This window comes from Eumetopias jubatus, unplaced genomic scaffold (genome assembly GCF_037043125.1).
Source record: "Eumetopias jubatus isolate StellerSeaLion01/CBP00866 unplaced genomic scaffold, mEumJub1_p1.0 scaffold_1, whole genome shotgun sequence".
NCBI lineage: Eukaryota > Metazoa > Chordata > Mammalia > Carnivora > Otariidae > Eumetopias > Eumetopias jubatus.
In genome coordinates this window covers 45,578,266-45,604,402 of record NW_028274807.1, presented here as the reverse complement: position 1 = coordinate 45,604,402, position 26,137 = coordinate 45,578,266, and the positions used below count along the sequence as shown (strand labels likewise).

The following is a 26,137-nucleotide window of genomic DNA, read 5'->3' as shown; positions in this document are numbered from 1 at the left end:
CAGTGTTTTTTACTTTTATAAAGCATTAGAAGATTAATTGACTCATTATGTGGAAACAGGAGGACATAAATTTAGGGGAGCTTTTTGTTTAACTTGGGTTATAAATTGCAGCTCATTTTCTTTATGTTTTTCCTACCCTTTACATCTCTCATCACTGAGGGCTTTTTTGTTTCAGTCTTAGAGGTGATGATTTGTTTCTTTAAAGTGAAATCAATTTAGCATCTAGATACTGGCTACTGAGTCAAGACAAAAACTAAGGTTGTGAAAGCCGCCTTTATAATCTATGTTTGTCAAGCAAGAGGACTAGCCTGGGAGCTGGAGGGAACTGGCTGTATTCCTGCATTAACTAGCCTTGGGTTTCAGGCAAGCTGGCTAACATCTCCGAGTGAGTTATGTCATATGTCAAATGGAGGTAACACCTACCTAACAAACAGCTGTAACGATAATAGGAGATAATATATTGTATGATGTATTTTAAGTGTACTATACACATAAGATATATGACTGTTATTTAACAATACTTATCCCAGCACACATAAAAATAGACTGATGGTCTATCCTTACGTATATAAAAACGACAACAGATGTGTGTGCCACTACCTAGGTATTGATCCTGGGAAATCAACGCATAATGATAACGATTAATGTTTATTTATTTTTACTATATTCCAAACGCTTTATATATGGAATTAATGCAAGTATTTGTGAAATTGTTATTATTCATGTTGTTATATATGTTACTGATCCAATAGATGCTGGACAGGTTGGTCGGTAAGACGTTTGAATGGGGTTAGGTTAAGGACTTGACACGCATTCTTTCATTTAGTCTCACGGCAAGGCTATTAGGTAAGTACCACAGATTTATTTCCCCTATTTTACAAATAAGCAAACTGAGACTTAGAGGAATTAAGGGATTTATGGAAGTTTTGGCTTTAATTCAGGGTTAGTAGCTAGAAATTCCGTGATTTTTAATCCATCTGCTTTATGACTACCTTCTCTCTTCTGAGACTCAGCTCCTTGTCTATAAAAAGAATGATATTTGGAACTATATCCAGCTCCAAAATTATGTAATTTTGCACCTTGCCTTTACATGGCCCTCCCCCTCCACACTGTCCTCGAGAATGTATAGATTCCTAGACCCCAGAGTAAGGTACACTTGGGCATGGAGTTCAAAGGAGCCAAAAATGAGGTCAGATGGCATCTGAGGGCAAACATTTTTCTTCAAAATGGAAGAGCTCATTCCCCCAAGAATAGAAATGAAAGGAAGAAAAAAGAAATTGAGAATGTTTCCAGGAGTCCATTCCTAATGGACAAGTCATGTTTTTACCCCACTCTTTACCCCAAACCAGTCTTCTAACCACCCTGAGGGTCTAGTTCTTTCCAGTGGTGGCATGAATATCTCCTTGTGTGGTGGCTTTATATGACTGCCCCAGCTTGCAGAAATAGTCATTCACAACTGGGATCTGCTTACAAGTCACAAAATTCTACATGCAAATTGTTCTCAGGTTTTGTCATAAAATAGGTGCTCTGTGAGAAGCACTGTATCATTTTCTCATCAGGAGTGGGTTGATTAAATGTTTGAGTGCAAGACTGGGAATAGTAACTTGCATTGCTAGGAGCAAGTTTGCATTTTTGCTGAATTGCAATAGCAATATCATTTATTTAGTGCCATTTATTGAACACCAATTAAGTTTACTAACTGTGTATTATTGCTAGTCCTCAAATAAGTCTCCAAGGTGAGTACTGCTACTAGGATTTTATAGGTGAGGAAACTAAGCTTAGAAATGTTACTTACAATGGATCACAGATGAGTGGTAGAGCAGGATTCAAACTCCCGTCTGTAACTCTAACAGCAGAAGTTTAACTAGGACATTTCTGCTACCTCTCCAAGACCGCGCCAGGCTTTTCAATCCCTTAGACTATTGGAATTAATGGGAATATTTACTCATCCTGAAGCGATCCTGAAAGGCCATGAATTTTTATTGTGATATCTCTACTAACTAAAGAAAAAAAGTAAACAAAACAAAAGCATCAGAGCTGAACCCGGTATATAATAGAGTAATCCTGAAGAGTTCCCAAGTTAAGGCATAACCATAATTATCGTTAAACAATTTTTAAATAGAATTGTCATCATTAATGTATAGAAAGTAACTGATCCAATACTGCAGGAAGTTGTTGGTGTTTACGATGCAAGCAAAGTGTTCCTGAAACCCAGAGTGGGAAATGTATTTGGGTGACAAGCCCAGGGCCTATCCAGCTGGAACTCCTGTAAGTAAGGAATGATATGAGGGTATGTTATGGAATATAAAGGGAAATCTGTCTTGGTAAAGTGAAGGTAACTTCAGCCAATTAATGAGGGGAGTCCTAGTTGGTGGACAGGGACTGGCGAGGCATATCTTGTTTTATAATGTGTTGTGCATTTATTTATTTATTTTTTAGAAAAAGATTTTATTTATTTATTTGGCACAGAGAGAGAGATAGAGTGAGGGCTCACAAGCAGGGGGAGCGACAGGCAGAGGGAGAAGCAGACTCCCCGCTGAGCAAGGAGCCTGGGATCACGACCTGAGCCAAAGGCAGTTGTTTAAAGGATTGAGCCACCCAGGCGTCCCATGTGTTATGCATTTAAAACACAGTAATTAGGCACTTTGTTGAGTGATATGCACATGTATGTCACATGTCACAAATCCAGACATTAATTAGCCTCAAGGAGGAAGTTTTCCAGCCCAAACCTTCTCAATGCAGAATCTTGACTAAAACAACCTGGGATCCACCTAGGCAAGATTTCTGTTTCTGCAAAAATCGTTGAAAGCATTTTTTTAAACTCAGAATTCTACAGAGACAAAAAATTTAATTGAGAATTGGTCACTACGAAAAGAAAGCATATGAAGACTACATGTATAAACATAAAAATTATTTTAACATATACATACATCAAATTCCATGCATGGTACTAAGTAAGGAAGTTGTTAACATCAGTTTACCCTCACACAGGAACTGGTGAAACCCTTTGTAAGCTGTAACAAGGAAATGTCTTGGTCTTGGTCTGGTCTAGGTTCTCTTATGGTGTTGTCATCCATGTTCTCCAGACCCATGAACCAGATTCATTGAGACCCAACTGCAAACAAATCTTAGCGCTTGTCTGAATTTTCTCCAATTCTGACTTTCAATACATTCTCATCAAACACATTTCTAAGGATGTTTGCTTCATCCCAACTGCAGGTTGTGGTTACCGATGTCCCGCAAAGAGACCGTTGTGAGTGTGTGGCAGCCCTGTGTAGACTACTCTGGTCTGTGTTCTTCCAGCCTGCCACGCACTGCCCAAGTAGAAGAAGCTGATTTTTTGGAAAGAGAGAAAAGGCTCCCACATTTTTCAGAGTCATGAACTCCACGACTACTCCACTCCCTGACTATAAAATATAATCTTTACCATAGAGAATACATAATTCTACATATTTAGACCTATGTTTTTGAAACATTGTTCCCTTTTAAATCGCTACTAGCTAAAACAAAAAACAAAAAACAAAAAAAATTGAACACACTACTTCTATACCATAAGTATACTATAAGAAGGAAAATGAAGGAAAATGTTGAGTTGTTTCTAAGTGTAATAATGTGTAATGTGTATATAATTATGTATATATAATAATGTCTAATGTGTAATAATTATTGAAATAACATTTACACATGTGCCTTTTTATTGTAATTGACTATATAATAATATAAGAATAGATAATGGAAAAATTTGTTGTTAAAAAAATTTTTAAAGTAATTCACTTGCAACATTGATCTCTCTCTGCTTTGAATATTACCAAAATAATTTTAATGATTTCTAAGTATATCATTCATTCTTCTTTCTGAAGGGTCTCCAGTGCCAGTAGGTATAGATGTCCGGGTTGAAAGCATTGACAGCATTTCAGAGGTTAACATGGTAAGTTTCTTATGAGATATTGGTCTTTTCCTGAAAAGATAGAGAATAGTGTCAAAATCGCTGGTGTTTTAAAAAAACCAATTTAATTATGTATGTTACTATTATGCATTTTTTTGTAGAGCTGAAGTTACTTTGCTATCGATTAACTTCTTTCTGCTTGAAATTTAGATTTTATATGTTACTTTTATCATATGCAAATACCACAATTAAAGATAAAATGTAAAAAAAGAAGATAAAGGGGCACCTGGGTGGCTCAGTCATTAAGCATCTGCCTTAGGCTCAGGTCATGATCCCAGGGTCCTGGGATTGAACCCCTCATCGGGCTCCCTGCTCAGTGGGAAGCCTGCTTGTCCCTCTCCCACTCCCCCTGCTTGTGTTCCCTCTCTTGCTGTGTCTTTCTCTGTCAAATAAATAAATAAATCTTTAAAAAAAAAAAGATAAAGATGAGAAATGGGCAGACGACATGAACAGACATTTTTCCAAAGAAGACATCCAAATGGCCAACAGACCCATGAAAAAGTGCTCAACATTGCTCGGCATCAGGGAAATCCAAATCAAAACCTCAATGAGATACCACCTCACACCAGTCAGAATGGCTAACATTAACAAGTCAGGAAACGACAGATGTTGGCGGGGATGCGGAGAAAGGGGAACCCTCCTACACTGTTGGTGGGAATGCAAGCTGGTGCAACCACTCTGGAAAACAGTATGGAGGTTCCTCAAACAGTTGAAAATAGAGCTACCATACGATCCAGCAGTTGTACTACTGGGTATTTACCACAAAGATACAAATGTAGGGATCCGAAGGGGTACGTGCACCCCAATGTTTATAGCAGCAATGTCCACAATAGCCAAACTGTGGAAAGAGCCAAGATGTCCATCGACAGATGAATGGATAAAGAAGATGTGGTATTTATACACAATGGAATATTGTGCAGCCACCAAAAGGAATGAGATCTTGCCATTTGCAATGACGTGGATGGAACTGGAGAGTGTTATGCTGAGTGAAATAAGTCAATCAGAGAAAGACATGTATCATATGACCTCACTGATATGAGGAATTCTTAATCTTAGGAAACAAACTGAGGGTTGCTGGAGTGGTGGGGGTGTGGGAGGGATGGGGTGGCTGGGTGATAGACACTGGGGAGGGTATGTGCTAGGGTGAGTGCTGTGAATTGTGCAAGACTGTTGAATCACAGATCTGTACCTCTGAAACAAATAATGCAATATATGTTAAGAAAAAAAAAAGAAGAAGAAGATAGCAGGAGGGGAAGAATGAAGGGGAGTAAATCGGAGGGGGAGACAAACCATGAGAGACGATGGACTCTGAAAAACAAGCTGAGGGTTCTAGAGGGGAGGGGGGTGGGGGGATGGGTTGGACTGGTGATGGGTATTAAGGAGGGCACATTCTGCATGGAGCACTGGGTGTTATGCACAAACAATGAATCATGGAACACTACATCAAAAACTAATGATGTAGTGTATGGTGATTAACATAACAATAAAAATTTTAAAAAAAGGAAAAAAATAAAAAGAAAGAGAAAAAAGTAGGGAATCTCTTAAGGAAAACGACCTAGAAAATATAAATCAATTAAATTGGTAGATCAAATAATCTTTTTGTATATATACTTAATATTTTATTTATAGTGATTCCTCCAACTAGTCATTGCCATCCAAATGCTAACTGAATGAAAAATTATAGGACATATAAAAATTCCAGTGAATGCTAAACAAAATTTTCTATGACTTGTTATATTTGTTTCAATCTTCAGTTAATGTTCTTGTAATCCTTATCATTATTGAATTTGGTATTATTTCAGGTTTCACTATGAAACTTCCTTCATTTTAACCACCCTACTCCCAAAGGGAATAGCATCAAGGGTACTCACTACTTAAAAATGCCTTTTTTCAAAAGTTTTGTCTCTTCTCTGACAAAAACCAGCTTCTACTGACATTTTCTTGAATCTATTGTACTACAGGAACAAGTACTCTTTACCTCTTCCCTGGCATAATCTCTAAATTATCACTGAATGACCCAGTCTGCATCTAAAATTCTCATTGTCTCCACCCAGGTGCCCCTAAAACCAGACCTTATCCTTCTCTCTTGAATAAGGTGAACTACGGGACTCAGTATCAGCTAAAACTGCACTGGGTTCTCCATGCCCAAGGTGAAAATGCTTTCTAATTATCAGTAACCCCCAGTGTTGGCTTCTTTTGCTTCTCCTTTATCATCTTCCCACCCTGAATTCACTTTCAATTCCTTGAAGTTTTACCGCACTCTCTTCTCAACATGGTGTTCAGCCTGCTTTCTCATGGTGGTGCCCACTAGTGGCGATGTTGATGTATCACTGAAATGTACCAGTGTCTGCTATTTGATTTCATAAGCTCAGATCAGATTGAGCACCTAATTCTAAATATATGCTTACTAAAGCAATCCATGCAGTAACTCACACAACACCCTGTAGAGTAGTGTTATGGGAATGAATGAATCATTCTATTTATTTGCCCTCACCCTAATTCAAAATTACACGTCTGATGCTCCTGGATTAACCTAGAGCAATAATACAATGCACCTCTATTCTGAACCATAAAAAAAAAAAAAAAACTAGCTCATCATTAATTGGTGACTTATCTGTAGTTTACTGAGATTTGTCTTTTGCTTAACCATAAATGTCAAAGTTCTGTCACATGTGCTAGTTCAAGAATAATTTGAGTATTGTTGGGAAATAAATGATAGTAAGAAGTAAACAATTGTGAAAGATGAAACACATCATCATCGTCCACACCCAATGACTTGGATGTAGCTAGGGGAGTTTTTGTTCACACAAACAAGATGTTAAATGTAGCATCTGAGAGCCAAACAAAGCTCAAAGTATTGACTAACCATTTTTTTTTCCCTGCTAAAATAATGTTAATATAGCTCTGTCTGCCCCCCATCTTTCTCTCTTTACAATTGGGTTACACACTAATAATTCAGTTCCCTCAGCCATACTGGGCCAGAATCTCAGGGTACTAGCTTCTGGGGAATATGCTATTTTGACAAATTCACAGGTAAGTCTTTTGGACACTAGAATTTGAGAACCACAATTTCTTGGTATTCTTTCTCTCTCTCAAGCTGAGGAAAATCGTTATCTCCATGTCAGGATCTCTGACAGCATGCTTTCTATTAACAGCTCTAATAAATGCTGTATCCATTTTTGTGGGACTATAGTTTATTCAACTTGGGGTGGGGGCTTCTTTAACAAAAATAATACAAATGTATGGATACAGAATCCATTATAAAAGTGAATATATATTTACAATGAAAAAAATAAGTCAAAATAAAATACTGGGCCATGTAGTTCCAAATTCTTTTCTTCTGAGATCTCTTCAGGTGATTTATACCAGCGCTTATGTAGAAATGTTTTCCAGTTATAACCTGGCTTCCCTTACCCAACTTGAATTCTCTCTGGTTCCTAGAAACTCAACACTCACCAGACTTCAAGTGAAGGAGAGGCTCTGCAACTCAAGCTCACTGGTTTCATCCTAAATCTGCCTGAAAATACAATATAAGCCATTCACTTTATAGGTCATTAACGCCCATGCCAATCAGTCTAGGACTAATGGTATTAATTGGTCATCCTGAACCATGTTCCTCTGGCTTTGACTTGTCTCTTTTTCTCTCTGCCTAGGACTTTACAATGACTTTTTATCTCAGACATTACTGGAAAGATGAGAGGCTCTCCTTTCCTAGCACAACAAACAAAAGCATGACCTTTGATCATAGATTGATCAAAAAGATTTGGGTGCCTGACATCTTTTTTGTCCATTCTAAAAGATCCTTCATTCATGATACAACTGTGGAGAACATGATGCTGCGCGTATACCCTGATGGAAACGTCCTCTTCAGTCTCAGGTAAGGAGGGCTGTGTACCTTCTTTGGCTTCCCTATACCAGGGTTGTCTACACGAAAGCTAGTGGATCTCACTTCTGACTAAACTCACAGTATTACTGTCTGTTTAGTCATGCTGAAGGTTGGGACACAGGCAGAAAATGTGATTTTTCCTTGTTCTAACTTCCAGATTTTAAAGACTAGTTTTCTACTCTATCTACATATCGTTGGATATCAGCATATCATTGGAGAATGATAGAAAATAAGGTTGGACAGAGTGGGCCAAAGTATGGAAATCCCCAAAAGTCTGGCCCACAATTTTATAGGTGCACAAAATTGCTTTTCTTCTTTACCAACTATATATTACCAAGCAGTCTTGGAATCTTGGATTAACTAAACAGTTTTCTTAATTATCTCCTTCATTTTTTACAAGAAGGTATAGTCATTGTTCAAATTACCACTAATTTGTTTTACTCCCTTTTCATTTTTTTAATTCAAAACATTTTTTCTGACACTATGCTATAATAGCCCTCCATCTTTAATTCACAATATGTTCTTTTAGCCTAATGAATCCTGTACTTACTGAATGGCTTATCATTGGTAATTCTAAAAATGCTTAGTAAATCCAAGTAATTCAATGTTTTTCATGTCTTAGAAATCCCAGAAAGACTCTGTCGTAAGACTCCGAAAAAAAAAAAAAAAGGCTCCCCAAAGGATATACATGCCCTAGTCCTTGGAACCTGTGAAAGTTACTTTATTTGGCCAAAAAAAAAGGAGGGGGGGATCTTAGCAGATGTAATTAACTTAAGGATCTTGAGGTAGGAAAATTATCCGGTTTCAGTTGGTTGGGACCCAAACGCAATCAGTCGTAAGTATCTTTGTTAGAGAAAGGCAATGTGACCATTAAGATGGAGATGGAGTGACACAGCCACTAGTGCGGGGGTGTCAGCTGCTGCCAGAAGCTGTAAGAGGTAAGGAACGAATTGCCCCCTAGAGCCTCTGGAGGGAACAGGGTCTTTCTGACACCTTAATTTTGGTGTAGTAATACTAATTTCAGACTTCTGTCCTCCAGAACTGTGAGAGAATAAATTTCTGTTGTTTTAAGCCACCAAGTTTGTGGTAATTTGTTACAGTGGCAATAGAAAATTAATACAGGTTCTTTTTGTTCACTAAAAACACCATGCTCACTTTAGGACAATGGTGCTGTTGCCATATTGCTCTCAATGTTTTTAAAAAGGCAATGAAAGGGAAGTAATACTTTCGGTAGAACTTTTAAGTCAGGAGGAACATGGGCCTCGGACACATACCCGAGTCAGGCCTCACTGGGAATCAGAAGCAGAATGGCAGCGTCTGGCCAAGGAATCAACTGTTTAAAACTTTCAACTTCTTAAAATTAATTATTTTGATGAAAGAATTTCTCTCTTTGGCCAGACTCTGCTAGGCTCCTCTGAACTTTCTTCTCACCTAGTCCCTGACTTTTGAGATTTCGTGTTTGTCTCTGCTAAGTGCAGTCAGCCAGAATCTTCCATCTGCAATATCTGATCACCCTCCAAATCTGATCAGATTCCTCACCTTCTACCACCCCCAGGTGATGTCTGATCACCCTGGCCTGCCTTCAGCAAGGATCCTGTTAGGTCATTTTAGCCAGAACCACCCTCCCACCCACCTCTTATGAGTGATGTTTCCTCTGAGTAATGTTTGCATCCACTGCCCCCAGCCCTGCTCCTTGGCTATAAATTCCTACTTTTCCTTGTTGTATTTGGAGTTGAGCCCACTCCTCTCACCCTTGTTAATAAACCAAATTATAGTAGTTCTCCTAAATAAATTCTTCCTTACCGTTCTTGAACAAGTGTCATGGATAGTTTTCTCATTACCACCACTTACTTGACCACTTTGGTTGTTAATTTATTCATGTCTACTATGAAGGAGTAGACTCAAAGACTTCAGAGGTCCCTTCTGCACACATCTACTTATATGTGGATTTTTTTTTGATAAATACAGTACAGTACTGTGAATGTATTTTCTCCTATGATTTTCTTAATAACATCTCTTCTTTCCAGTTTTACTATAGGAACACAGTATAAAATACATATAAAAATATGTGTTAATTGACTGTTTATGTTGTCAGTAAGGCTTCTGATCAACAGTAGGCTTTTAGTAGTTAAATTCTGGGGGAGTCAAAAAGTTATATATGATTTTCAACTGCACAGGGGTTGGCGCCCCTAACCCCTGAATTGTTCAAAGGTCAACTGTAGCAGTAATATACCAAAATGAGTGTTTTGTGGCACAAAGTCATCCAGATACTTCCCTGGGTTGGCATTTTGCTGCATGATTATTGACAGTAGAATTTAAGCCCATGGAAGATAAAATGGTTCTACTTCTCTGATTAACTTGGGGCACCATGGGTAGGAGCAGCTGTTGCCTTTGTTTTGTGCAGACTTGCTTAGGGGCCTTTTATAAACCTCTGATCTGCTGTTGTGGATACCAGAGTTTGTACTTTGAGGCAGGATCATAGTATAGCAGCCTCTGCCTAAAGCCAGAAAAATCTAGGAGGATATAAAATTTGAAAAAACAATCCTCATCAGTATGCAAGACTTCATGGCACCTGAATTATGCATTGATCACATAAATCTGTAACTGAAAATGCTCCAGGCTTTCTCCTCAGTCCTGGAAAGAGACTTTTCTCAGGTCAACTTCCTTTGTGAGAGAAACCTTTACCCATAGGTTTTTATTACCACCATCCCAGCCCTTTATGACTAGAAACCGAGTTTGGATCTTTAAAAAAGCAGAAAATATTTAAATCTATTTAAAAGTCATCTCCCTTTGAAGTATGTTTTTCTGAAGACATTGGAGCCAAAAAATACAGAGGACGCAGACTAGGGAACAGTGAGATCAGGAACAATCTTTAGGGCAGGAATTCCTGTGTTAATCCTGTGTTTTCAGCAAACTACACACCTTCCTGGGTTTGCGTCCTTAGACATTATTTGGATAGAGGATGGTAATGCCTGTTTTGCACTATTCTTTAAAGGCACACAAAGCAAGCGCCACAGTAAGGGAGTTTCAGTATTACAGGTTTATTTGGCCATATGGTGAAATGATCTGCAGTTTCTGTTTTCTCTCTCCTTTTATAGGATAACTGTTTCAGCCATGTGCTTTATGGATTTCAGCAGGTTTCCTCTTGACACTCAAAACTGTTCCCTTGAACTGGAAAGCTGTAAGTCTTACTTCCTGATGGAATGAGTACAAGAGTTCAGAATGATCTGAACATATCATCACATACCTGTACACATATAAGCATGTTCTTAACAAGCATTTAAAAATCTTGATATAAGTTAAATATGTTGGTTCAAAATAATTACTTTTTTTTTAAACCAAAGATGATGGCAGATTGTCTTTCAAAAGAGAACATGCAGGGAAAGGATGTTTTCATAGTACATATTCTGTAGTTTCCACCTGGTTATAAAGGAACAATTTCCCTAAAAGGGTATATTCTTGCTGATGTTATTAGCATAGACTGACACACCTCCCAAATTTGGAAAGCTCTGGAATTCATGTTCCCATATAAGTCACAAACTTCCATTAAATGTACTTGGGTTCCCCAGAAAAAGGCAGCTCTAGACATAGACCCTCTAATCAAAGCCCTGTCAGAGGGCTCTGAGCCGGCTCCTTGTCAATCACTGTTGCTGACCCATCAGTTGGTTTTTTGTTTTGTTTTGTTTTTGTTTTTTTTAAAGTTTTTATTTATTTGATGGAGAGAAAGAGAGAGAGAGAGCACAAGCAGGAGGAGTGGCAGGCAGAGGGAGAGGGAGAAGCAGGCTCCCCGCTAAGCAGGGAGCCCGAAGTGGGGCTCCATCCCAGGACCCTGGGATCATGACCTGAGCTGAAGGCAGACGCTTAACCGACTGAGCCATCCAGGCACTCCCCCATCAGTTGTTTTTGATACAATATCTTAAAAGCTGACTGCAAGTTTTCATAATTGGCCAAAACGCTGGGAATCTCAGTGGATGCTCCTCCCCAAATCCATTAGAAGCTTTCTATAACGCTATTTGATTTCAGAAGAAAATTCTTTATGAGCTCAGCTGATTTTGGAATTTCATCCGAGAGAGCTACCAAAACTGAAGGGGCCTGCCGACCTAGGGTCAGGCCTCTGACTCAGAGCAGATGGTGTTTTGACAGGACTCTGCACACAGGGAGGGGAGCAGCTATTCAGAGAGTTTTAACTCAACGTGTGGGCACAAGAAAGACCTCCACACTATGCCGGTGATTAGGGTCGAAGTTTTGGAGATTATTCTTTCTTTTGGTAGGTATGGGTATTATTAGTCTATTGGCAAATGTTTTTCAGGATCTGATATCTACATGTCACTGGACCAGGCACCGGGGATACAGAACTGTTTAAAACATGGCTATAGACTTCATGGAGCGCACAAGAACTGATTCTAGTAACAAGAATATTATTTTCTTGTTTTAGATGCCTACAATGAAGAGGATCTAATGTTGTACTGGAAACGGGGAAACAAGTCCCTAAATACTGATGAGCATATTTCCCTTTCTCAGTTCTTCATTGAGGAGTTCAGTGCATCCAGTGGATTCGCTTTCTACAGCAGCACAGGTGCATTATTTTATGTGGACAGTTTATTAGCACTTACTGAGCACCTACTGTTTGCAAAGTACCACAACATGTGAAGAGACCTGAATCCAAACAAGTGTCCCATTTAGCCAGTACCCTCATTCCTTCTTTACAGGCAGCCTCCTCCACCTTTCTAGTACGTGACTTCTCCTCCTCATGCTGTCACCTCTAAATAAACACCTTGCTTCCATTCCTGGCCTCTGCAGTCTACTGTTCATACAGCCTACAGAGTGATCTTTGAAAACATAAAGACCACAATCCTTTCCTGCTAAAAACCCTCCAGTGTGTTTCCACCACACTTAAAACAAAACTCAACTTTCTCCAGTGGCCTACAAGGCCCACATGATCTACCTCTGACCTCACCCACTACACCCTCCCCCTCCACTCTCTCCACACTGGCCTTGCCTGTCCTCAAACACACCTGTCTCATTCTACCTACACAGCTGCTGTGGCCTTGTCTTCCCTCTGCCTGGAGTGATGTTCCCCCAGTTTTCTCATGACTGGCTCCCTCTTTCCATTCAGGGTGTTGTTCAAATACCATCTCAAAGAGTGCTTTCTTAACCATCATGTCTAAACTAGGCCTCCTTCCTCACCATTCCCTGTCTGTATTTGTCTTCACAGCACTTAACGCTCCCTGAAATACATCTCTAGTTGACTGCTTTCTTGTGTGAGGGCCTGACCAGAAAGAGTGCAAGAAATCTGTCTGCCTTGTTCACCATTTCTTCCCCAGCACCTGGAGTGGGCATGGCACATGATAGATACTCAATAAATATTGCTGTGCTTGCTTCAGTAGCACATATACTCAATAAGTATGGCTGGGTGAATCAGGCAGTAAAACAAAGTCCATTCAATATCAGGCCTATATTGTATGCTCTTTACTATGACAGATATATTTTTCATTTGGCAACATGTATACACGGCACTTTTTAAATTATGCTTGATCCCAGTTGATTAAAGTTAGAAGTAGCTTTCTCTTCCCTGGTTATTAGCATTTTGGGTCATTTCAGGAAGAATCCGTATAAAATGCCGTGTTAGATTTTTGAAGCCATACCTAGGCTGGAAAATGTATGCTGGCCCCTGACTTTCAGGGCCGCCCTGCCTGGACTTTCTAGAACCAACAGCTATTTAGCCATTTAGATCCAGAACAAATGCTCTATTTCACTTATTTTTTAACAATGCTTGGGATTCAGCTTGGGATAATGCTATTAACTAGAATAATGCTTATGGCCTTTTCTCTTTTCTGATTATATGAGTAACACACCTATTATTTGTTTTGATCATTGGTATACCCCTGGCACATACTAGATGCTCAATAGGTAATTGTTGAATGAATGGATGAATAAAAGGCAGATAATTTGAAAAAAATATCCAGAGAAGTTTAAAGAAAAAGCCTTTGTAATCCCACCTCCTAGAGATAAACCGTTATTATTTTTATATATGTTTCCTTTCCTCTCTTTCTCTATATACGTAAATACAGTGGACCCTTGAACGGCATGAGTTTAAACTGCACGGCCCATTTACATGTGAATGCTTTCGATAAACACAGTATGTCACTGCACATGTATTTTCTCTCCCTTCTGGCTTTTGAACATTTTCTTTTCTCTAGCTTACTTTATTGTAAGAAAACAGTATATAAGACATATAACATACAAAATAAGTCTTAGTCAACTGTTACGTTTAGTGAGGCTTCCAGACAGCAGTAGGCTATTAGTAGTTAGGTTTGAGGGGACTAGAAAGTTCTATGCAGATTTTCAACAACACCAGGGCCAGCATTCCTAACCCCTACGCAATTCAAGGGTCAACTGTATATGTTTTTCTCAGGATTTTTAATGCTCTGAGTCCTAAATTTAATTAATACTTAAACAAAGGAATGTGTGCGATGAACAATGATACATGTCAAAGTATAATTTATAGCTATTTTCATTTTGCCGTTGTTATGATGAAATAACTTTGACACATGATAGATTGTGACTGAGTCTTTGCAATGTTTGAAGCTATTACAATGTCATACATACCAAGCATAGAAATCCAAGAGTATCGTTTCCTGCACAGAATATATACTACATGTATATTAATGGCAATGACATCTCTTCAGATTTTGAAACACAAGTATCCATTAATATATACCCATCCTCTTAAAAAGAAAAGGTTAAATTTCATTTCCAAATTCTTACTTCACCAGTATGCCATTCCATTGGCTTTGCTGTCTTTTTATTTGTCCTTGTCGGGTTTTTTAAGCCCTACCAGGCAGGTCCAACACTAGTTGATTTTTTTACTTCTTCTGGTCATGTTTTAGAGTCTGCCTAAAGCCACGCAAAATACTTACACTGAAAAACTTCCTGCTCAGAAAGATGCTCTTAAGTGTTTTAAAATCCACTAAAAATTCTTAACATTCCGGTGTGGTTACAATTTTAAGGAAAAACATTTTGATTTCTAAGAAAAAGAAAAAAAGAAAAGAATTTAAACATACATGGTTTGTATAGTATGATAGAAAATTACCCAAGATAAATTTAAAAAATTTTAAATCATGTTATAGAAGAATTTATATAATCCCATATTTGTTATTTTAAAAAAGACTTACTTATATAGGGGCACCTGCGTGGCTCAGTCAGTTAAACGTCTGCCTTCAGCTCAGGTCATGATCCCAGGGTCCTGGGATGGAGCCCCACATCGGGCTCCCTGCTCAGTAGGGAGCCTGTTTCTCCCTCTCCCTCTGCCGCTCCCCCTGCTTGTGCTCTCTCACTCTCTCTGTCAAAGAAATAAATAAAATCTTTTTTAAAAAAAGGATTTATATACATTTTTTTAATGTCCAAAAAGATTAACAATTGGTACTTCTGAGAGTTGAGTATAGATTGGGAATATTTTCAATTTTATTTCAACACTTCTGTATTTTTAAATTGTTACAATGTATACATTTTTAATAAAAAGTTTAAAATGGGCTTTAAGACTATAAAAAATATAAGAGTAAAGCATTTTGGAAGTTGTAGTCAAATATCAAGTTTTTTAAAGATTTTATTTATTTGAGAGAGAGATTGAGAGTGGGGGTGGGAAGGGCAGAGGGAGAGGGAGAGAGTCTTAAGCAGACTCTGCACTGAGTGTGGAACCCCAGGCAGGGCTTGATCTCATGACCCTGAGATCATGACCTGAGCTGAAACCAAAAGTCGGACGCTTAACCTACTACACCACCCAGGTGCCTCCAAATATCAAGTTATTAATCATATATGGGTTTATTCAATGATTCTTAGGTTTCAGAAATATCAGCATTTACAAATTTATTTTAGCTCACAAGTATATGATAGTTCTGCCTCACATTATCTATGAATTATTAAATATGGTCTCCTGAGACCTAAACCCAAGTGTTTTTCTCAGGTTAGTATCCTGCTTAAACATATTAGCTTCATCAAAAATAATTTTTTTTATATTTTGTCTTCATTCCTATCATTATAACAACTATCATAACCTCTGTATAGCCAAACCAGCTCTACAGAAAAAAACTGTACTTCTGACTCAGAGCCAGAAGTTATAGTTATACAACTTTAGTTTCCATTTGGTGGCTGAACCATCAGGTTCCCACTTTTTCCTGGCAATGTTAACAAGCAGGTGAGGGCTTCTGCCCTCTTGTGCCTTTCAATGTCCCTCACAATCATGCACTGTAAATTTACAAAGGAAAAGAAAATGACTCCTGCCCCTAAAGAATGCACTGATAATTATTCTTTACTGCAGCATAATGTAGTGGCTAAAAGTGCAAGTTTTGGAGACAGACTGCGTGAGTTCAAATCCTGGCCTTGCCACTTACTAGAAACGTTGGCAAGTTGGTTAGTCTCACTAAGCCTCAATGTCTTCATCTTTAAGTTGTTTTTATAACACTCTCTCCCTCATAGGGTTGTGAGGATACATGATATAATACATTTAAATAATTTAGAATGCCATCTTCCATATGGTAAGTGCTCAGGAAATATGAGCTAGTAACTATCATCCTCACTGTTTTCATCAGCAACATCATCTGGATCCTTTCAACACAGAATGAGGCCTTTAATGTCACAGGCCATTGAAGTTGACAGTCTCCTGGTATAAAAACCTTCTTGAACCTTGTCTTGGGACTGACTCCTCAATCACTTCCCCTCTCTTGCATCTTCCTGGCTGCCAACTCTCCAGACCTCTTCTCTCTTTCACAAACTCCCCTTCTTTCTACTGTGCAGCAACCTAATGGAGGCTGATGGGCCTTTCCACCCAGAATGTGGCTCAGATGTCAAAACTGATGATGCCACACACTTAGCAGAAGGGTAAAAAGAGATTTATTACACACATAATGAGGTTTTCTAGAGGGAGTGATGTAGGCTCCCAAGTAGGTCTGAAAATGGCTTGAGAAAATGAGGAGGGGTGACTGGCTTGGGGTTTTATGGTGGTTAGAGGGTGGGGCTAGGGTGAGGCCTCCCTTGCATGCTTTGAACTTCCCATGGCTGTCAAAAGAGGGAGCACCCAGCTTTCTTATTGGTTTGCCCAGATGTGGGACAAAATGGGGAGGGAAAATAGGGCCTGGGAGATATGAGAAGTCAAATATCAAAAGTGGAGTCAGACTCTTTATCACACTATTCAAAATGAGGGTTCCACATCTTTTCAAGGCTGCACCACCTTTCCTGGTGGTGGAGAGAGCTCTTCCTGGCCTATAGTTTCAACCACAATATGATCCCTAGTCTCTCCTGCCCTGAAGAACCACACAACAGAGCAACATTTCTCCTGCTCAGTTGCCAAAAACAAAGTTATTATTCAGAAAATTATGAATAAAGAAAGGACCCTGTTACCAAAATTTAGTTCATAGTTAAAACCATATATACTAACAGTGTCTTTATGAAATTCTTCCACAACTTTTCCTTATCTCCTTTAATCTCACAATGATTTTATGAAGATATAACATCGGAGAGGCTGTTATTCCAGTCTACAGCTATAATCAAAATTCTCAACAGCACAAAATAATGAAGTGGGTTTGTAACATGGGTAATACAAGACAATGAGTAGCTCAAAAAATAATGTATATTCTGACTTTACAATGCACTATGTAATGTGTCTTCTATTTCCCTTGGGAATGAAATTGTTTGATATTCCTGAAACATATATCAACTGATGATGAGAGAGAACCTTAGAACAGATAGGGACAAGAAGGGCATCAGCACAAAATTGCGAATAGAATACTAAGAGGAGAGTCTGCCAATTCAGGGTGGGTTCGCTAGGTTTATGTTTTGGGACAAATGCCTAACTATTGACCTGATCCATCTAATAAGTGTGCCATCTTGAGTTTCCTAAGAAATTACTACTGACACTAGTAGAAGTATTCTTTAAACCCTTTTACAATGCGTATGATTTTGTTTTATAATTTTTAGCCTATAGTCCCTTGTTTTTTTTTGGCTTTAAACTTCCTTTCAACCAATGTGAAAAAGGAAACCTGAACAAAATTGTGCAGATGTGACTGCAATTGTTGCTTCTGATCAGCATGAATCAATCAATATTACCAACATGAGTTTATATAATTCCAACCAGAAGCAAAGAAAAATTATTTGATTACTTTTTTCAGATTTATTATAGATAAATGAATTTATAGATAAATATAAACAGTTTATGGATATTCCTTTCACCCACTCCCTTTATGAATCCCTTGCTGTCTGGATTCCAACTTGGAATCCAGTGACTCAGTAGCTATTGTGAATCTTTTCCTTCAGATAAAATGTTCCCTTTCATTTGTTAAAGCTAATAAATGGTTTATTGGCTATTTCATTCAGTCGTTTGTCATGTATTGAAGACTTGCCCACTTGCAGAAACAATGCAAACACAATATATTTTTGAGAAAGGTCTTTAAAGGCCATTCCACAAAATATAATTACCAGTCATTCCTGAACAGCAGCTATGAAATTTAAGGGGAATCTTTTATTTTTAATTTCATTATATTATGTTATGTTAGTCATCATACATTACATCATTAGTTTTTGATGTAGTGTTCCACGATTCATTGTTTGCATATGACACCCAGTGCTCCATGCAATACGTGCCCTCCTTAATATCCATCACTGGGCTAACCAATCCCCCCACCCCTCTCCCCTCTAAAACCCTCAGTTTGTTTCTCAGAGTCCATAGTCTCTCATAGTTCATCTCCCCCTCCAATTTCCCCCCTTCATTTTCCCCTTTCTACTATCTTCTTTTTTTTTAAAACATATAATATATTATTTGTTTCAGTGGTACAGGTCTGTGATTCATCAGTCTTATACAATTCACAGAGCTCACCATAGCATATACCCTCCCCAATGTCCATCACCCAGCCACCCCATCCCTCCCACCCCCCACTCCAGCAAACCTCAGTTTGTTTCCTGAGATTAAGAGTCTCTTATGGTTTGTCTCCCTCTCTGGTTTCATCTTGTTTAATTTTTTCCTCCCTTCCCCTATGGTCCTCTGTCTTGTTTCTCAAATTCCTCATATCAGTGAGATCATATGATACTTGTCTTTCTCTGACTGACTTATTTCACTTAGCATAATACCCTCTAGTTCCATCCACATCATTGCAAATGGCAAGATTTCAGGTTTTTTGATGGCTGCATAATATTCCATTACACACACACACACACACACACACCCCACATCTTCTTTATCCATTCATCTGTTGACGGACATCTTGGATCTTTCCGTAGTTTGGCTATTGTGGACATTGCTGCTATAAACATTGGGGTGCACGTACCTAAGGGGAATCTTTGAATCACATAAATAAATAGACTACAGGTCAGTTAGTTCAACAAATATTGATGGAGTGACAGGCCCAGGCCCTGTCCTCCTGCTGGGTAAACAAGGGTGAGTATGTTCAGTTCCATGTTCCCTTAGAGTTTAAAGAAGCAGGTCATTTCACTTAGTGTGATGCTTTCATGAGGAAGCCTGTTCTAAGGAAAACTCTGGCTTTTTCTCATAGGTTGGTACAATAGGCTTTTCATCAACTTTGTGCTAAGGAGGCATATTCTCTTCTTTGTGCTACAAACGTATTTCCCAGCTATGCTGATGGTAATGCTCTCATGGGTTTCATTTTGGATTGACCAGAGAGCTGTTCCTGCGAGAGTTTCCCTGGGTAAGTCTTGCTGTACCTTTGTGAAATGTTAATATCAGAGAAAGTTCAAGAAGGTAAATAAGCGGTGATAAGTGGAGAGGAAAACAGTGATGGTTTAGTAGGGGTACTTAGAGACATGCACTCAGGTTACAATATTTATCTTGACAGCCTCGGGGGCAAAATATGATTGGACTCTTTCTTTCCTGGGGAACTGAGGCATTAGGTATAAAGCCTGAACCAGATGACCAAAAGGGGAATAATAAGGAGAAATTATGAAATTATGGAGCATAAACAGCCTCACTTTACAAACCTATCTCCTCACTTTCAGGGAAACCTCCCCATCTCTTGCCCCAACCCACTTCACTTTGCATGACAAACCTTTGCATCATAGAAAAAAGAACGTTCAAACTAATGCACACTGTACTACTGGTATCTTAATACATTACTTCTTGGGATAGGCTAATTAAAAATTGGGGCTTAGCCTAAACACCAAAATCAGAACAAACCACAGTGAAATTTGTTACTGTGGTTCCTTAGTTGGCAAGAGGTTCAAAGGGGGAGGCATTGCTGGCTTCATTAAGTCATCATACAGGTATGATTATCTACTCTGTTTAGCATGGCATGCCACATGCCGCTGTCACACATACTGATTTATGGGAACGATGTCAGGCCCGCTTAGCAGTGACTGAGTTCTTACAAAGCGGAAGATGCCTGGCTAAGCACTTGGATAACCTGTTACTTAATGAGAACCCAAGAGTCAATCCCACTTGCCTCTTCTGCTCTTTCAGGGCAGAGCTCCCTCATTTCGGCCGATTTTGTTCTTTGACCTGTAATGCTCTACCTAGACAGAAGATTGTTATAAGTGCTTCACAATCATTGTAATTATCACACAATTCATTCCAGAAAGGGTGATTTCTAAGCTAATGTTCACAAATTATATGCATACTTCAAAAGATCATTTGAAAGACACACATTGTCATTAATATTAATAATTTGTTCACCTCTTTCCCCTATTAAAAGCTTTAATCTATAAGCATTTGAGGCTTGACTATCTTCATGGGAAAAAATACCATCTGAATGAGTAATTAAATTATTGCGGCTGTGACTTCACATCAGAGCAGTTGCACCCTGACCTCATACGGCAGTGGGGCAGGGTAGAGCTGAACAGGAGATGAGAGGCACATTTCCAGCCCTCAAGACAGAATGACAAAGACGTTCAGTCTCTAAAGGTTTGTGAACATGCTTTTCAATCAGATTCCTGAAGTCGAATGCTCAGCTCTTACACTTTTAAAATGACAAGTAATAGAAGCTGGTTCCAGGGCAGGCTGGGGAGAATGGAGAACACTGAAATGCCTTTAATTCACCCCTGAAACTCTATGCTTCTTGCATCTACATCTGATTCCCTAGGGGGTTGGGAAATTGCTACGCAGATTTATGTAAAGTAATATATAAATCAGAAGTGTCCCTCTCCCCTCTTATCTTACTGAAGGGAACTGTAGTATTCCTATACCACTGCTATCCTCTCAGACTTTTGCTTCTTAACACCCTCAAGGTTTTTCAAAGATATTTTGTGCTCTGGGGGCGCCTGAGTGGCTCAGTTGGTTAAGAATCCGATTCTTGATTTCAGCTCAGGTCATGAGATCAAGCCCTACATCAAGCTCTGTGCTGGGCCTGGAGCCTGCTTAAGATTTTCTCTCTCCCTTCCCCCTCCCCCCAGTGCTCTCTCTCTCTCTCTTAAATAAAATAAAATAAAATAAAATAAAATAAAATAAGATAAAATAAAATATAAAATAAAATAAAATAAAAAAGATATCTTGCACTGTGCTTGACTGGCTATTTCCAAATACTGGGCTATCTGATTCTCCAGAAGTTCCCTCTGACTATTTGTCTATCCCATTTGCCTTTTCTTGGTTGGTTCCCCTTCATCACACTCTGAAGTATTTGACACTATTAAGCATCCTCTCCAAATTCAGAACCAAGTGTCAAAAGCCCAGCCTCCTCTTCTTCATCTGCAAAATGAGATGATTAATACAGCCTTCCAAGGTCACCATATGAAATGAATGATGAAATAAATGGGAGCATTCATGTCAACTGCCTGGGCTGATGCCTGGTCCGTAGTGTTTGATAAAACCAACCAAACAAACAATAAATGCATTTGCAATACTCTGCACTAGTCTAGGTTTCCTCCTCTTTTAGATTTTTCTTTCATTTGTCTTCCTAATTTGTCTTCCTTCTACTCCTTGAGTCTGGTAACTCCCCACTAAGGTTTTGCTCACTTTTGATTTGCTCATCAAATGGAGCAAGACTCTTGTTTCTGACTACTGTCTCTATGAAAATAAATGCCAAATCTAAGTCCTTATCTCAAATTCTTCCCTCAAGTTCCAGATAGTATTCCCAGCTGCCTGCTGGACTTTATCTCCAAGTACTGTGGGCACGCCACGTGCTCAAAACCCAACAGACCACTGTTCCCCTCTCCACCATCCCTGCCCAAACTCTACTTTTTCTCTTGGCTTTTCTTGTTCTTTTAAGGGCCCCCAATGTGTTGACTCTTCCATATTTGGATCCTCAATTTCCTTCATAGTCTCTAGCAGTCATTCTTAGGTTCTTAGGATCCACTTACACCTTAAAAATTATGAGGAACCCCAGAGAGCTTTTGTTTTTGTGGGTTATATCTATCATTATTAGCCATGTTGGATATTAAAACAGAATTTTTAAAAATATGTAATTAGTCCATTTAAAAATAGCAATAGTGAACTCATTGCAAGTTAACACATTCTATGAAAAATAATTTTTTTCTAAAACAAAAAAAATAGTTAGAAGAGTGGCATTGTTGTACATTTTTGCAAACCTTTCTTATCTGGCCTTCTGGAGGGCAGCTGGATTTCTTATCTCTGTTTCTTCATTCAATCTGTTGAAATAAGTTTTAGCTGAAATATAGAAAGAAAACTGGTCTTGCTCAGATACATGATTGGAGAAAAGAGCCATATTTTATTTTAATAGTGTTTTCAGATAACTGTGCATAGTCTTCCTTGACATTGCACCAAAACTCAGCAAGTGACAGTTTCTTAGAGTTTACTTAATGTGGAATCTGAAACCATATCAGTGAATTTTTTCTATTCTATTAGATTAAAGTGCATTGATCTATCTTGCATTTTGACTAGATCTTCTTACCCAAGCATCAATCTAGAAAACTACCAGTGCCCTGAGCTATATCTTCTCAACTCCCACATAATTCACTATACAATGTCAAAAAAATCACATTCGAGGCACCTGGGTGGCTCAGTTGGTTAAGCATCCAACTCTTGATTTTGGCTCAGGTCATGATCTCAGGGTTGTGAGATGGAGCCCTGTGTTGGGCTCTGTGCTCAGTGCGGAGTCTGCTTGAGATTCTCTCTCTCCCTCTCCCTTTGCCCGTCCCCCTGCTCACACTAAATAAATAAATAAATAAATAAATAAATAAATAAATAAATAAAATGTTTTTAAAAAGCACATTCATTAATGTCACCATTAATCTCATTAAAAAGTGAGTAGTGGGAAGCTGTCAAGGTCATAGTGACGGATACATATTTAATATCGTTCTAGTTTTGACTTGAAAGCTCAAATTTTATCATTAGACAACAAATATCATTAGTTGTTTTACTTTAGGTGAGAAGCTTACTTTACTCAGTTTTGAGAAATGTCTGCCAGATACCCAAATCTGAAAAACCATAGTTTGTTTGTGAGTTGTTCTTTTTTTTAAAAAATTTTTTATTGTTATGTTAATCACCATACATTACGTCATTAGTTTTTGATGTAGTGTTCCATGATTCATTGTTTGCGTACAACACCCAGTGCTCCATGCAGTACGTGCCCTCTTTAATACCCACCACCAGGCTAACCCATCCCCCCACCCCCCTCCCTTCTAGAACCCTCAGTTTGTTTTTCAGAGTCCATAGTCTCTCATGTTTCATCTCCCCCTCTGACTTACTCCCCTTCATTCTTCCCCTCCTGCTATCTTCTTCTTCTTTTTTTCTTTTTTTTAAGAATAGATTTTTTTTAAATTTTTATTTATTTATTTATTTATTTAAGAGAGTGAGAATGAGAGAGAGAGAGAGCACACATGAGAGGGGGGAGGGTCAGAGGGAGAAGAAGACTCCCTGCTGAGCAGGGAGCCTGATGCGGGACTCGATCCTGGGACTCCAGGATCATGACCTGAGCCGAAGGCAGTTGCTTAACCAACTGAGCCACCCAGGTGCTCTTCTTCTTTTTTTCTTAACATATATTGCATTATTTGTTTCAGAAGTACTGATCTGTGATTCAACAGTCTTGTACAATTCACAGCGCTCACCATAGCAATACCCTCCCCAATGTCTATCACCCAGCCACCCCATCCCTCCCACCCCCCACCACTCCAGCAGCCCTCAGTTTGTTTCCTGAGATTAAGAATTCCTCATATCAGTGAGGTCATATGATACAGCATATAACTCAATTGCCTGAGTGCTTTTCCTCAAGATAGCCATTGCTCTTTGGTATGCAGAAGTGCTTTCTATATACTGCTCATTTCATTAACCAGAATATTAAGAAGGCATATACATAGGGGCTATAATTTAATAAAATTAACAATTTTTACTGATTTTTTTATTGTGATGCTAAAAGCTGAAGAACACAATGACTGTTAGGTCAGTTGGGTGCTGCTGCTTTAATTCATGCTAGGGCAACGACAGTTTTCCCTCCAATGCTTCCCATCACTGCAAATATCAACATAATGAGAAAGGTAAACAATGTCTTAGTATTGTGAAACTCATTTTCATTACACAGACCCTCTGAAAATGTTTTGGAGAGTCCAAAGGACCCACTGACCATACTTTGAGAACTGTGGCTATAAGGTATCTAAATCTTCAGAGTCAGCCTTCTCTCTAATATGCTTATCTTTTCTCTTCCACTCCTCTTGCCTTGACCAGACCTGGGACCCTTGTTAATTTTCCCTGGATTGCACTAACAGACCCCTACCTGCCCAGGGTCACCTTGCAAGGCTGTGAAATCTGACCCAGATGGGAAGTAGGGAGCAGAAATCCAGCCCAAGCTCCAGGGGACAGGGTTTGGGGTGACATCCTCCAGAAAATTTATTAATTTGCATAAAGTTGTGGTATGGACTTGTATAGGCCTTATAATTGCTTATTTCACTTCCTACTATTCTTACCACAATTTAACCCTACTACCAGCATAATATCTCAAAACTCAACTGTGATCACAATACTCTATCTTAAATGCCATTAGAATAAATACTCTCAGCTTGGAATCCAAGGTGTCACTTGAGGGTTACTTGAGGGTTACCAAATGAAACAGAGGACACTTGACTGAATTTGTGTTTTAGATAAGCACCAGATAATGTTTTAGTATAAGTATATCCTAAATATTGCATGGGATATACTTATACTAAAACATTATTTGTTGTTTATTTGAAATTCAGATATAACTGAGTGTCCCATATTTTTATTTGCTAAATCTTCAACCATATGCTTGCCCCAGTTCCGTTGCCCTAAGCTTCAACCAATTTGAATATTCAGTGTTCTCAAACAGCCACCCATGCCTAACTGCTTATCTTCTCTACAGTACTTCTATACCGTTGTTCTTGTTCTTACTCTACCTAGAATGCCCTCTCTACCTATCCTTCTCTGTCAAAGTCTTGCCATTTCTCAATGGCCACAAGCTTTTACTAATGGCTCCAGGCAGACATGGTGTCTCACATATTTGAGCCACATGGTGCTTTGTATCTCTTCTAAGGTATTTCTTCTACCTTACTTCCTCTATTTTGTATGTAGCCATGGGGTGCCTTGGTAGCTTATCTTGTCTCCTCTAGTAGAAGGTGAGTTCCTTAAGGCCAAAGATCATTATGACCACCTTTTTTGTTCCTGTAGTGACTAGCACAGTACCCTGCACATATTTTATGCTCAATATATAGCTGTTAAATTGCCAATGTTTAGCCCACCATGTTTTTAATAACTATATTTTAGTTACTAACTGGAAACAGTGATAATTCATTGGTGGCTAAGACCTTTCCACATTTGGATTCATTTGCTAATTAAGAATGAATCATTTGCTGGTTAAGATCCTTTCATATTTGTCCAGTTTCAAGTGAAAAACAATGGAGGCTGAACAGCATGGAAATATCACTTGTGACTAGGCAATTCTCATAAGAGATAATAGCTACCATAACTTGGAATGTGGGATGGGTTAAAAATACTAATCTATCTTTCCATTTGATTTGGTATGGAGAGGAAGTGAGACTATTATAAAGCTGTTCAAGGGTGTCCTAACCCTTATGGAAGGATGAGTACTATTTACTTTCATCTCTTCCTTCTATGTCCTTCCTTTCTTTGCCTCCATCTTTCTCATTTGGCCCCTCTGCATGGGGTGTGCCATTCATGTAGAACATATTAAGTCATGAGGTCATTTACCAGGAAACAGACAACTAAAGTTTTCAGGCATATCATCACTGATAAAGAAAAATGTCTCCTAACAGAAAATATGACATAGAACTGAACAAGTAAGTACTTAGAGCAATTCATTTAACCATCATGGAGGTTACCAGAACTTCTAGGCCCTGGACTCTGGCACTACCTTCGTGGGATAATGGTTGTTGGTTGCTGGCTA

The 26,137-nt window shown here is 38.7% G+C and overlaps 1 protein-coding gene across 1 annotated transcript in view; it reads left to right on the top strand.

Annotated features, from left to right (window-relative positions):
* The window catches only part of GABRR3 (gamma-aminobutyric acid type A receptor subunit rho3), a 47,086-nt gene that overhangs the window by 12,466 nt on the left and 8,483 nt on the right, over nucleotides 1–26,137 (top strand). The window contains exons 3-7 of the mRNA XM_028119147.2: nucleotides 3,861–3,928; nucleotides 7,600–7,823; nucleotides 10,931–11,013; nucleotides 12,268–12,408; nucleotides 19,373–19,525. Coding sequence (XP_027974948.1) covers nucleotides 3,861–3,928; nucleotides 7,600–7,823; nucleotides 10,931–11,013; nucleotides 12,268–12,408; nucleotides 19,373–19,525 — 669 coding nt within the window. The remainder of the gene's footprint in view (nucleotides 1–3,860; nucleotides 3,929–7,599; nucleotides 7,824–10,930; nucleotides 11,014–12,267; nucleotides 12,409–19,372; nucleotides 19,526–26,137) is intronic.